The sequence below is a fragment of the Pteropus alecto genome, unplaced genomic scaffold (assembly GCF_000325575.1).
Source record: "Pteropus alecto unplaced genomic scaffold, ASM32557v1 scaffold7, whole genome shotgun sequence".
Lineage (NCBI taxonomy): Eukaryota > Metazoa > Chordata > Mammalia > Chiroptera > Pteropodidae > Pteropus > Pteropus alecto.
Window position 1 is genome coordinate 38,024,739 of NW_006494614.1, and position 14,646 is coordinate 38,039,384.

At 39.3% G+C, this 14,646-nt stretch overlaps 1 protein-coding gene across 2 annotated transcripts in view; it reads right to left on the bottom strand.

Annotated features, from left to right (window-relative positions):
* Positions 1 to 536: 536 nt before the first annotated feature.
* MEP1A (meprin A subunit alpha) overlaps positions 537 to 14,646 on the bottom strand; it is a 29,809-nt gene continuing 15,699 nt past the window's right edge. The window contains exons 8-14 of one of the 2 annotated variants that reach the window (XM_006926828.2): positions 11,484 to 11,705; positions 10,540 to 10,689; positions 7,184 to 7,399; positions 5,568 to 6,041; positions 4,672 to 4,845; positions 3,841 to 4,141; positions 537 to 736 (exon numbers count right to left, since the gene is read on the bottom strand). In XM_006926828.2, coding sequence (XP_006926890.1) covers positions 580 to 736; positions 3,841 to 4,141; positions 4,672 to 4,845; positions 5,568 to 6,041; positions 7,184 to 7,399; positions 10,540 to 10,689; positions 11,484 to 11,705 — 1,694 coding nt within the window. In that variant the 3' untranslated portion in view covers positions 537 to 579. Of the gene's footprint in view, positions 737 to 3,840; positions 4,142 to 4,671; positions 4,846 to 5,567; positions 6,042 to 7,183; positions 7,400 to 10,539; positions 10,707 to 11,479; positions 11,706 to 14,646 lie in introns of both variants that reach the window. The other variant, XM_015600327.1, reaches the window with a different exon arrangement.

Below are 14,646 nucleotides of genomic sequence, written 5' to 3' on the forward strand. Positions count from 1 at the left end.
CTCTGCTACTAGGAGGAATCTTTATTTGAAATCCTTTAACACACAAGACATTCAAAGAGTAATAACACTACTGTGCCTGATGAAAAACACGTATTTGAGTATCTGATTCTAATACAAATGACATATGAGTTTTATTGTATATATCTTACGTGCAGTAGAAATGAAAGAGTTTCTATATCTTAGTAATTCATTCAATTATTGGTTCATTCATTCACTTTTATTGAATGCCCACAATATTTCCAGGCACTGGAGCTGGTACAATAAATGGTGGTCTACCCGTGTGGGGCTTACAGTCTACAGGAAAGATGGTCGATTAAACAAGTGATTTACAGTGAAGTGTACTGAGCTCTGTCACAGGACACACTAGATACATTCGGGGCACATAGCAGGGTAACAGAACCATATGAGCGTTGAGGGCAGAAAAACCATAAGGGTCACACAAGAGGCTAGAGGCCTTGGTCCTTGGAGGCCTCTTTAAAACAAGGCTGCTAAAAACCACGTCAAACTGCGTTCAGCACAGGAATGGAGGGTTTGAGTGGAGAAGGAATTTCTTTGGTCTAGCCGATGCCAACTGGAGGGTCACTGCCCTGGCTTTTGGAAAAAGATGGAGATGATGGTGAAGGTCAAGAAGACCACAGTGGCCGTGCCACCGATCATCAGGCCCAGGACGCTGCCATGCACCTGCATGGCCTGGCATCGCTCTCCCGTGTAGAAGAAGGCATGACTGGAGACACACCTGAGGGAACAGGACACAGGAGTGGGTGTGTGTGTGAGCCATCCAAGCCTCCAGCACTTTCCAGCGACAAGCACCAACACATCAATAATGGCAGTTCCATGTGCCTGGCCCAATCCCGAGAGCTTGATATGAGTCAATGCATTTAATCCTGTAATAACCCTTGGAGGTGGTAGTATCATCAGGCCATCCTCACCATCCTCACCCTATAGAAAGGTTAAATAATTTGCTCAAGGTCACGAGGTTAGTGTTTGACACATGAAGGCCATCCTCACCCTATAGAAAGGTTAAATAACTTGCTCAAGGTCACGAGGTTAGTGTTTGACACATGAAGTCTATTCCTGGAGGTCTAGAACCGGACTTGGTACTTTTGGCCTGCATGTGCAAATTTCAGGACGAAGGTTTGGGATACTGAAAGAATATGTTGCCTGACACTAGCTCAGATGATAACACACAGGGGAAATTCTTCAGAGAGAGTCTGGCTCAGTGCATTAGTTGGAGCCCAAAAACTTCTAGACAATACCCATTAAAGTGTTACTCTAAGGTGAGATGTTTGGCACACAGTAGGCACATAATGGCTATGCCCTGGAGTTTTTTCAAAAAATATTATTTGGTATAAAGATCAACTAATCTCAGAACCAAGGAGTTAAGGGTAGCGTTTCATCTCTCCCATCGTACAAATTCTAGCCTTTGTGTCAAATAACATTCTTGTCACAAGGTCTACTCACAGAGTGGAATGAGATGCTCAGAAGTCAAGGCCTCCTTTTCTTTATCCTGGAACTATTTTACCTTTAAATGCTTCATCTCTAGCCCAAAAATTGGTCTTTTAAAAATCACTGAGTAATAGCAAGTTTGTGCAATTTTTCTCCGATCCAGTCCCCTCCTAACACAGGTTAATTATATTCTCTAGCGTTACCTTAGGGGAGCTTATTCCACAAACTCAAAGCTGCAGGTTTGTGAGAGAGGGATCATTTGGCTGTTTGGAGGCTGACACACAAGTGGGAATCCCTGGCCTTCTTTACCTTGAGAAGGATGAAGCCATTCAGGGCATATACTGAAATCTGGTATCCAAGGACCTATCAGCAAAGAGCTGCAGACCCATGGCCATGGGGCCCTGAAGAAACAAGGTAAGCATTCCTCCAGTAAAAGGAACCAGGGTCTTTGGAAAAGTGAATGATTCCAAGGCTAGGGCGAGTTGAAAGGGTACAGAAGCCAATCTGAAAGAGCTCCCAAAGGCTAAAGCTGGAACAATATAAATACTGGCATTACTAAAATTACTTAACCTCTCTAAGCTTCAACCTCCTTATGCACTAAATGGAGATAACATGGGTCATTATCTCACAGCGTGGCTGTAAGGAATTCACATTCACTAAAATGAGAATTCTTAGGGATATAAATAAATAATTGCCTAGATAAATGAATGGGGAGAATGGGGAGAATGGGGCAGTTATTCTTTCTAAAAGAATTTCTCTTAACGAATGTAGAGAGAGTGGGGAAATAGAAAATCACCGTTAAAATATTCTAGTGGTGATTGTTCCAGGAGGATCCACCAGTGATGATGGGTAAGGATTTGAGGAGAAGTCTGCATGGTCTCTGAGTATCTCTCTCAAGATATATGTTAATTATAGAGTGAGAGATGATGAGTTTTTAGTTGAGAAGCCTGGCGGACACCCCTTTGGCCAGGTGATCAAGATAGCATCACCAGTAGTAACACATATTAACATCAAATACCCCTCACATGACACACTGAGAAGAGCTTATCTCATCTTTGCTATGCTTGCCCAAAATGTACGACCTCAATATAATCATGAGAAAGCATCAGATAAACCCAAATTGAAGAACAATTTACAAAATAACTGACCACTACTCCTCAAAAGTGTCAAGATAATGAAAGACAAAGAAAGACTGAGGAGTTGTCCCAGGTTAAATGAGGCTAAGGAGACATGAAAGCTAAAGTAATATTAGGGATCCTGAATTGGATCCTGGAACAGAAAAAGGACATTGGTGGAAAAACTGGGAAATCGGAATAAGGCCACAGCTTAGTTAATACTGTTGTTAATAGTATTGAGTTTCATTAATGTTCATTTATGTCTTGGCTTTCCTAATTGTACTATGGTTATGTAAGATGCTAACATTAGGTTATGGGGAACTCTGTAATATTTTTGTAATATATTTGTAAATCTAAAATTATTTCAAGATAAAAGTCAGAAAAAGAAGAAACAAAGCGGAGATTGAAAAGAACTTAGAAGAAATGTAGATATTTTGAGCCAAGCAGAATTGTTGCTACATCTGCTACTATTCTGTCAAATGAAACTGATGCTTTTGTCATTGCATATATCCTATTATAACATATTTTATGCAAAAAGACATTCCAAAAGAACTAGTAAATTTATAGCAAACTGTGCAGACAGACAGAACTGGTTGCAAGTCCCAGATCCAGTATTCACCATCTGGGTAATTTTAGACAGATTACTTAACCTCTCTAAGGTTCAACTTCCTTATGCACTAAATGGAGATAACATGGGTCATTATCTCACAGCGTGGCTGTGAGGAATAATTTAGATCGTACATGTATACCGCTCAGGAGAGCTTGTGACACAGCAAGCAGTACAAAAATATCAGGTATTCTTATTAGTACTATTAAAAACATAACTATAATCATAGTACAAAAGAAACAATAAACAATAGAAATAATAATAATAACAAATAACATTGGCAGTCGAGGAAGATGTAAGCTTGGTCCTGAGTCTCACTGTGACAGTGAGCCCCTGGGCTAAAAGCTCTGGATCATTTGTGAGGCTGTGGTGAAGTTCAAAAACCCAACATTCAAGATGTTGTTGACGATGATGCAGAGGCTGGAAAGCAATAAAAGTCGAGAGACAGGAGATTTGGGACTCCTCTGACCTGGCAAGACCTTTGCTCTGCCCTGGCAGCATAAGCCCCACCGATTCAGGGCACAGCTTTGTGGAGTCAAGGACAGTCAAGTGTAGGTGACTATCTGATGGATTCATTGCCCTAATCTAAGAACAGTGCTTTTAACCAGGTTAAGCAAATACTGTGCTCACCTCTGCTGATTCACCACCTGCCTCTCTAGCCACAGGGCTTACCTGCAGCTCGCCATCCCCTTCACATTCACGCAGATGCCTTCATTTTGGCAAGGATTCGGGTCACAGGGGTCTCTGAAGTACTGTGGCCAGTTGTGGTCCTCCAAGGGGCCTGTGTTCTCCACTGACCGCCTCCGTCGGCTGGGCTGCGCCTGGCCCAGGCTGCCAGGTAAGGCTTTCTCTAACGAGGCCTTTCCCGAACCTTCCACTGAGGTCTGCTGCCCTTGGCCTTGGAGAACGAGGCCTTGAGGAGTCAGCCTTGTGTCTTTAGTGGGAACTTCAGTCTGATTAAGGTAGGTAATATCTTGAGGAAATAGACAAAAGGTGGTGAGGAAGATCTACAGTTACTATCTGATTACAATTCTCTTCCACTCCTGGAAAAAGTTCTGGGTGGCCTCTATCCCTCATGGATGTCACCTTTAGAGACATGGAAGAGTGGCTTTGAACCCAGCTGACTTTCACAAAGTGAGTTATTTTTATTTTCGAAGTAGCTCAATCATATTTTTATTTAACTTGAAAAAAAGAAATATGAAATTAGCATGGATAGACTGATTGAAACTAAGTTAAAGTCAGCGAACTGTCATATTTGATAAATTATCAAAAAAGATGACACTAAAATTTTAGTTTCTCCCAAAGACAGTTAAATTAAAAAATGAGAGTCCTTTTGCAATAGAGTAAACTATGGTTCCCTCAGAAACAACTTTTTTTTTTTACTTAGTGCTCAAAAAACAAACAGACAAACCCCACTTTTCACGAGATACTTAAAAATCAGTAGAAAATCAGCAGAACACCCAGAGGATAGAATTATTTTTTTAGGAAGATCAGTAAAAGTACCTTTGAAGTCCACAAAAATGATAAGGTCATTGTTTTTAAGGAAATTCCTCCTTTTCAGCATTTGGTGAGAGATGAAACTACTCCAGCCCCAGCTGATACTTCTATAACAACCACAGCCTTGATCATAAGATCCCACAATGGATGGTCTGTCCCAGACGACAGAGTCATTTATTGCTGTAAAGTTGTAGGTAACACAAAATCACATTACTTCTTTATACTTTACTTTCCAATTTGTCTTTCATGAGCATGTAGAGCTTTGTTAATCAGAAAAAAAAAATGTTGAAAATCAGGTTATTTATTCTTTCCAGGAGAATGAAAACTCAAAATTGAAAGAGGGGAGGGGCAGAGAACCACAGCTCTGAATGGTCAATTGTCCACTACTGAATAACTTCCTCAGTGAAAAGGGAGGAGGAATAGCTACAGCTTCTTCCTTTTCAGGCCTAAAGCTCTTCATTTGAAAAAATAGTTTGTCCATTTACTTACTGGTGCAAGTTGGTTTCATGAATATACTAATGATCAGTAACATTTTAGGAGTCAGTGCATTAGTTCTAGACAGAGACTAGCAAATTCTGAGTATCTGATAAATGATTAGCAGTATCTGTCTCCTCATTTAGACTGAGTTCCATGAAGCAGGAACTGCCCACTTTGCTTGTATTCTAAGTACCTACCACAGAGTTTGGTGCATTGCGAGCCTTTAATTGATGCTTGATCAGGGAATTCAGAAAAGAGAAGGAAGATAAGATGACACTGAAAATTTTAACTTAATACTCCAACATGACTATGTTATTGATATGCCCAAGGGGGAAATGTGAGAGGAATGTTAATCTCTCTTACACAGATGAAAATCACATCTGTTGGCCTTCCAGGTTGTAGGGGCAGCTCTTAGAACCACTTACCTGAAGATGTATGTGACTTAGAGGTAGTGAACACCATGCTTGCGGACATCCTTTTCCTGACATCAGGCTCCTGGTCAAGTATTGTCATTATCACCTGTCTGTTTTCCACTGGCCACTCCAGGATAGCGTCATTCTCCCCACTGCACAGGTGAAAAGCAAGTCCTAAGTAGCCAGAGCTACTGGAGCTTATCCGACCATGAGGGTATAAGGTCAACCCCAAACCATATCCCTCTGAATTGTAGAATCGAGGGCTCAGGATCGCGTCCCCTTTAACCGTGGTCTGAAGGACCTGGGAGAAATTCTGTACTGTCCAAACTGCCGTGGGGCATGGGGTTTCTGTAAGAGTGATGTCATCTAGGTAAATTCCCCCATTTGAGTTCTGGGGGTCACCTTTTGTGCCCTGGAAAAGGTAGCGAAATTTCTTCTCTTCTCTCAGTGTCACATGGGCAATTTTCCAATTTTCGTCAGACTCTCCTGAGGACAGAGAACAAGATTGGTGACAATTGTGGCCAACATTTATTGAGCACTGACTATGAGCCTGCTACTGTGCCAACTACTTTACATGAATTATCTTATTTGAAACTCGCAAAACCCCTATGAGATGGGTACTGTTATAAACTGGTTAAGGAATTTCCCTAAAGTCACATATCTAGTAAGGAAAAGTAGCTATAAAAAGATGCACTATGATTGATTTTAAAATTTATATTTAAATCTTAATCGTGAAATTCTTTTTCATTATCATTCAATTTTACAAGTTCTGGGTTTTCTCCTAAATTTAATGGTATAAATACACCCCCATCCCCCTAATATTGCATTGAATACCCAAGTGTTAGGCTGAACCTTTTAAAAGAGTCATTTTGTAATCCAAAATTCAAATAATGGCAATTTAATATGGTCCAACCTGTGACGTGATGCCAGAGAGATATATGGAAGGCTCTGGAGTAGATGATAATTTACAGGACAAGCTGGATCTCCCCTACGCAAAGTGGACTCACTCCCTAGAATCCAATTTTTTTCTCTTCTTCAGGCTATCTGAAATTACACCAAGTAGGGTGTAATATGTAAATGATTATAATGAAGTTAATACATAAAAGTAGCTTATTTCTCATCAACTTCACAAGTAGGTTTCGAGTTTACTTCAGCATATTATATAATGGTATCATTGTTTTCTGCAACAGGTGCAAAAACACTTGGTCAACTATTTAACCACTCTCTCTCCAGCAGCATCAATTCTTGCTTCCCTTTTATCTTCCAGTCTCCACCTCTGAATCACCTATTTTCTCTGTCCTGGCTTATTCCACAGTTCTAGTGAAAATTGGATTTATATATTCTGATTGGCCTCTTAACTGAAGTGTATTTCAGCCTCACCTGAACCTTCGGTGCTGCTTCTAATATCTGAGTGGTTAAAACACACCAGACATTATGCTAAGCATTTAGAAGAGGAGTAAAGGAGGTGGAAAAAAGGGAGGAAGAGGAGAAAGAAGAGAAAGAGTGGGATGAAGAGGACAGGAACAAAGGCAAAGAAGGGTGAAAGGCGAGGGGAAGGGAAAGGAAGAGAAGGATCATTATTCCAAATTGTAAGCCGTATCAGTCCTTGCATCAATGCTTTTAGGTACCTTGAAAGGTCTCCACCTTGACTAGCTCGCGAACGTTGCCAGTACTGTCATCCCTTTTGACCCAGATGACAAGTCTATCCGAAGGGCTCCCTGTCATTTTGTAGAAAAACTGCAGGCACTGCTGCTTCCTCTTTGGGTAAAGAATCCGAGACTCCAGCAGGGCTGCCTCTTCTGCCACCCCCGAGCTGGTGTTGAAGTACATGAAGTAGCCAGCATCTGTGGAGAGAGCACCCAACATCCCATCTGTGGCTACCCAAATTCCAGGACACCCTCTTCCCAGGGTGAAGTGAAATAGTGAAAATTGCCATTACTCAGATAACAAAAGCTAGATTTTTTCTGGGGAAAATAAAAAGAAAGTTGTTTGTCAGTAAACGTCCTGTTTGGCCCCATGAACAGACTCACGGGCTAAAGCTGCAGTTCTCCACTGCTACTTTTGATTGACTTTGTTCCCGAGTTTGTGAAATGTATACCTCTGACTTAAGGAAATATAGGCTTTAAGCAAAGTTTGATGGAATTTAGTGTCTGTGAGATGGAAGAAGAATTTCCCACTCAAATGGCTAACCTTGTAATTCGCGTAGGCTGAAGGGCAGGGTGACCTTGAGATCAACTGAAGACTCACCCACCCATTTTGCTCATCCTGTCTAGATAACAGATGTATCCCCCTTTGCTTGTTCTGTCCAGATAACAGATGTATTGCCTTTGCTTGTTAAGCCCTGTAAAAGTAAGGTTACCCCTGAGCACGGGGCCCGGATCTTCAGAATACTAGCTCTTCTGGGACCTCCGGCATGATAAACCTGAGTTCTCCAGCTCTCTGAGTGGTGCTTGGTCTCTCGCCAGTCTGATTTTTCTGCAATAAGATGAATTCTATTTTTTTTAATTTACTTTATTGTTTAGAACAGAGATCCATTCCAAAGAAAAGAACTGTCCTCCTAGTTGTGTAAGAAACTGGGATTCAGAGGTTTAGGAACTGAATTTTAAACATTCACAATGTTCAGGGCTCAATTTCACCTGTGTCTAGCCTAATACCTGGGTGTATTATCAGTGGTAAAGATTAATCTTTACTATGTCATAAGAAAGGGCAGTCAAGGCATGTTAGGGACTAATGAGATTTCTCCTAAATGTAAAGAAAACCTTCAAAGAACACTGAAAAGGAGGGAGGAAAGTGTCTACATTTTGCCCAACTCAGCTATCTCAAAACTCTCCCCACCCCCCAAACAAGCAGGCTGTTAAACAAAGGTAACTTGGAAAACCAATATGCTTTTCAAAGTCAGGCGCAATAAACAATTCTTACATATAAAAAAGTCGTTTAACTGCACTCCAGAATTCAATTTCTTACTAAATGCTTCACTCAAAACATCCAACATAGTGAAAATGAAATGAGCATCTATAACTGTTCCAGGTACTGGGGCAATAGTTTTCCCTGCCTCATCCTGCCTCTCACAAGGGGCGTGTGCCTTTCATATTAGCCACAAGTACAGATGTTTAAATAAGCTTTCCACAAAGCTTAAAAATATTATAATGGATTTAATAGTACATCAAGAAAATTTATATTTTCTTGTATGTTCTTTTCAATACTTCAACTTACTAGTCTGAGATCTCTGCCTTATGAATTATTGAGTGCTTGCACTAAGGAAAATGAGCTCACAGGGCTAAGAAGGTCTCCGGGTGGTCCTTGCTTAGGAATTCTGCCTAGGTGTACTTGGAATTATGAAGTGAAAGAACAATAACTCAGGCCTGGGTGTCAGGAGGCCTGAATTTGTCCTACTAACTCAGTGTTCATTCATCACTCTGGGTTTCAGCTGGGATATGGCTTCTATCCTTCAAGATTTTCCAGTTTATGCATCTACCTGAACAGTACCAGTGCTCTCCAGCAGAGGGACAGGGGTTCCATTGAATGCCTCTTGTGAAAGAAGCATAATGGCTGGTCAAATTAACCTGATAAAGCTTTTCTAGATATTTCTTCTGGGGTGTGGCCCTTTCTTTTCCTATTAAGGTGCTAGAAACTCTTCCAACAGGTTTCTATCACATGACGATCATCTTTCTGTTTAGCTGGAAATTGTATATTAGCCTAGAAGCAAGCCCACAGAAAAGATTGGATTAGAGGCTATGATAGAAATCCAATGATAACTTTGGGCTTAGATCATCTTTTGGATTCTTGAGATTATATCTTTAATAATCTGATGTGTAATAGAGACTTCTACCCTTTGCAAAGGCCAGAGGAAGAGTGGCAATGGCTTATAACCTCTGACATTCTCCCTGGTGGCCTGACATCTGGGTGACAAGCTGAAACTCTTTTGTGAAGGAAATCAAACCAACTTTCACATGGGCATGAACTAAGGGACTTCACCATAGTCCAGTCTCTAAAAAGCAATTATAATTTATAACTCCACCTGCTTCCAAATAGGGTTGAGATGACTTCAATGACAGGCATTTAATAAAAAGGTGCTAGAATATATTCATATATGGAACCTTTGGAGAGAGAGGGAAAATGAAAAAAAGTGAAGCTGTTTTTCTGTAGCTAGAGATTCTGTATGCATTATCTTGTTCTATCCTCACTGTAAAGTATCAACATCTTCATGGTCAGAAAGGCTTATGAAAAAAAGACTTTAAAAACAGCAACAAAAACAACTTCCTTTGGTTACAATTAGCAAGCCGTGAAGCCAGATTTCACACCTAGGTCTGTCTGACTTTATAGCTTTTTCACACACAAACCATACATAGGAACTATCTGAAGCCGTGCTATCCAGTATAGTGGCTACCAAACACATATGGCTATTGAGCACTTGAACTGTGACCAGTCCAAACTGAGATGTGCTGGCTGTGAGCATAAAATACACAGCAGGTTTCAAATACTTAGTATAAAAAAGTGTGAAGTATTTTATCAATAATTTTTATACTGATTACACATTGAAATGTTAATATTTTAGATAAACTGGGTTAAATAAAATATATTATTAGAGAGACTTTCCCTTGTTTCTTTTTTTATGTGACTATTAGAAAGTTTTACATTACACATATGGCTGCATTATGGTTCTGTTGGAGGGCATGGCTCTAGAGACATTACCCTTATTTACAAAGTCATATCTGGCTCTAGATATATTATCGTTATTTACAAAGTCATATCTTAACAATCATATCAGTTTTGTCATAATTTAAATGCGCCTTCCTTTTGCATGCCCAGAACCTGGATGCCTTTTTATTAAGTTAATAATAAAGATAAGAGAAATGTCCTCTGTCCTTGTTCAGAATTCTGGGTTTGATAACTAACATCCCAACTGAAGCAAAACATGCTGGCTGCCATTGCCAATCGCACCTGATGAACCACCTCAGTGTATTTACTTTATACCTTCACCGACCTGTGCATTGTCCCACCAAGGTGTGATCCACTTGTCCAGGCTGAGTGCTGTCCTCATGGACCCAGTCAGCGTCATCTCTGGTGCCCTGAATCATTCCACAAATGTTTGCCTTCTCAAAAGCACAATGGTCCAAAAATGTGTGAGTTGTGGCTGCAAATGACATTTTTCTGCTGGTTAAAAATTTAAGGCATCTCATTCCAAATACTTAATGTCTTGGGCTACTAAGAGCTCATTGTTTAGATACAACAGGATCATGAATCTTTCCTTCTCTTGACTTTTTCTCAAATGCAAATCTTATTGTCATCCACTAGATTATAGAACTTGCCAACATAGACGCAGCCCTATCCACTTCACAGAGTCATCGTCAAATAATGAAAAATCCTATCATGGTGCTTTGCTATTAACACTAACCACAAACTCCTTTAGATCAAGAACAAGGTACCTATAACACTGAGCTTTGTACTTAATATATCTTCTGTACACACACATGGAAGAGAATGAAAGAATGTATTTCTGAAAACTAGTGGGGTCATTTTAGAAAACGTCCCATCTCCGAGCGTTAGATTACTCTAGGAATTCTTTATCCTGGATAAAGAATTTTTCTGGCTACAAAATACCTTCAAGGCTATTACCTATCTTGAGCTTTACGTAATGACGCACCCTTCAAAAGGAAGCTAAAGAAATTGGACAATCACCGCTCCTTAAATTGCTTCAATACTTTCACTTTACAAAACACAAACACATAATTGATTTTCATAACCATCTTGTGATATAGGTGTTATAATTTTGTTACTCATTGAAAAAGAAATAAGGTTATGTAGTTTGTCCATTTCCCTTAACTAGAAGATGAAAGGAGGGTGAAGGAAAGTGTACAAGAAACCTACAGGGCTGGAGAATCTCTGTTGAGGCTCGTGGACCTAACCCTCAGCCCCAGAGGTACTCACTACAATTGTACATTCGGTTCAGCCTCTCCAAATCGATGGCACTGAAATCCAGGCGCTGCCCAATGATGGAATTAAACTCAGGGATCTTGGCCGTGATGGTAGGGACACTTGCATTTTTGTTAAATGAGAAAGGTGCATAGTGCATCACAGACTCGTAATCATAGGGCGTGTTGAGATCTGTGATGAAGTTGTCATCATAGGTGTCAAAGTTGTGCTCGTAACCTGTCAAGAAGAGAATCCACAGGTTCTTTTCAGTCATATTATTTCCTCATCCTACTCTCTTTGACTAGATTCTCAAGCAGAGACCAAAAAAAAGGAAATAATATATGTATATATATATATATATATGCACACATATTTTAACATTTCTTAATTAGTGTAATGCTTATAAAATTAATACATATTATTAACTAATATTAACTATCAATATTACTGTATTATATAATGGTATATGCAATTATAATAATGAATATTAAAATACATGTTATAATTAATATACACATATAAATTATCGGATATATATTTAAATCAAAGATTCTTTTATAAATAAATAAATAAATGTGTGTGGGGCGGTTTTATGAAAGAGAAGATAAAAATATCAAAGTGGGAACAGGTGTTCTAAATAACAGAAAACAGAATTTCTGAATTCAGGAAAATTTTCAGAAGTAACACATCTTGTTAATAGCCAAGCATCTCATCCAAGAGCTGTACCTGGCCAGCTCTCCCGCAGGTTAGTAAAAGAAAATCTGAGGGGCAGAGGAAAAAGGTAAGCAGCTGGACAGAAACGGGCATCCTGTCAATCAAGGCTCACATCCTTCTGTTCCAGAAATAGCCTCATAGATAGAAAAAAAATAAAATAGGAAGAGGAAAATTGACTTTCCTTTCCAAATAAGAAAGGAAAACCTTTTTATGAGATTAGCCCAAGTAAGATAATACATACTACACTGTGAAATGCTGAAATAAGAAACCTATCAGATGATCTTTAATCCACTAGCCATCAGGAATTTACTGTTTCAGTTGCAGATTTTTAATTTCCTTCTTAAAAAGTGATAGAAAAACTGAATGAGAGTGCTCATAACTCACTCAGTCATAACTTCTCATCTTCATGTTCTCCTTTTCTTGTTTCCCATCCAGTTGCTTTTAACAATTAGAGGGAAGAAAATGTAATTGTCTGTCAAACGCATCCACAGTCAGGATTGAAGAAGTGTGGTGCAACCTGGTGGGTGGTCCAGCAGATGCAAATGTTTTGGGAAAAATCAATGAACCCCTTTGATAAAGACCTTGTTTTAAGTATAAAATGAGAGTACTGATGTTTTATCGTCCCAACTCATGGGGATTTCATGGGGCCTTAATTTGAGAGGGATCAAAGCATTTTCAAAAGTGAGACAGGACTGCAAGAAATAAATGACACAAACAGGGAAAGGGGAAAGTAACTTCTTCCAGAGCACTTGGTCCCAGGATGTTAGTTGAGGGAGTAGAATTAGGAAGAGAATAAGGTGGACTGGGGATTGGGTCTGAGATCTGGTGACTCTTGGCAGCATCTTAACAAAGGCCCTTTTGACTCACTGGGTATGTTTTCTTTAACTTTCAATAAAATCATCAGGTTAGCATAGATCATTTTATTCTTTATTATTCAAGTATTCGTATCAGAATACTTTACCAAATAAATGTTTTGAATAATTAATTTTTTTATTTGCTGTACTTTGTCATGCCCACTATCTACTGGGAGCTGTGCTAGATAGGTGGTAGCCCCTGGCAGTGAATAGGGCAGGGATGGTTCTGTCTTCAGCAAACTCACAACTGTGAGCCTTGAAAAGGGAGTGATCTGATAAAACAGAGGTCAGTCAGTAAACCTTTTATGTAAAGGGCAAGAGAGAAAATAGTTTTGGCTTTGCAAGCCATATGGTCTCTGTCACAACTCGGCCATTGCAGCACAAAAGCAGCCATAGACAATACATAAACACATGGGAGTGGCTCTGTCTCCATAAAATTTTATTTACAAAAGAAAGTGGACATGGCCCAAGGGCTGTATGTAGTTAGCAAACCCCTGCTAGACCTCAGAAGTTTTTTCCTTAATGGAAGAAGGAAACAGATCCAGAAAACATAATACTGGATTGAGAAATGGAGAGAGATTTAGGGAGAGAACTTCATTGCCAGTACAGTGTCTTCTTTGGTTAAATAATAAGATTATGATCAACTGAAGATAAGAGGCAATAAAATTCATAAATTACCCTGTGCAATAATAATGTCTTGCTTATGATCTTACTAGATTTGATGTCTCATTTGAGAACAGTTCTTCAGTGATGTGGGCAATTTCAATATATGGAATTATACCTGATGAAAATAGAGATTGGAGAGGAGCAAATATGTATTGAGTAACCCATGCTCAACCTAGAGCTGAGCAAGTCTGCAAATTATCCTGGCAAATGTATTGGTTTCCTCTGACAAAGGGGAACTCGGTTGGTCTAAAGCCATCTTAAAATGCTAAGCATTGTGTTTTTCAAGACTTAAAAATGTGAATGTTTTCTGCTTCTTCACATAAGTTTCAGCTGAGTCAAGTATATATATGGGAAGGTAAGAAATTCAGGCCTCTAGGCAAATATAGACAAAGTCCTTTGACCTATGATCTCACTGTCCTTTCCCCTCTACATAGACTCAGCTATAATGCAATTACCCTGAAAGATAAATATATTAAATTTCATCTGTTATTTCGTATCTGGGTGAATACCCTCTAATATTTCTCTAGATTGTACTGGGAGGCAGAGAACGTCATTCGGCCTCTAGATCAGTGATTGGGTGGTAGGATGGATAGAAATGTGTGTATGGGTCCAATCCTGGTAACATATTAGGTTTTTACAAACCATACCATTTACCTCCTTCCACCAGCACTCCATTCATAGGAATATCAGAATAAGAGATACTGAGAGGGACACAGATTGAGAAACTCTATAGGTTACTTTGATATGATTAGTCATCCTCATGTGAGAACCACTGATTCACTCTACTCCAAAATGCACTAGTTCTAGCAGAAGTCTTTTGGGGATTCATATTTAATTTTAAAATATGACCAGTTCTTCCAAATCTCTTCAAGTAAAATTATTAGAAAGGCACTTTTATAAATGAACTCATATATGAAATTGGGATCTGAAAAAAAAAAAAAAAA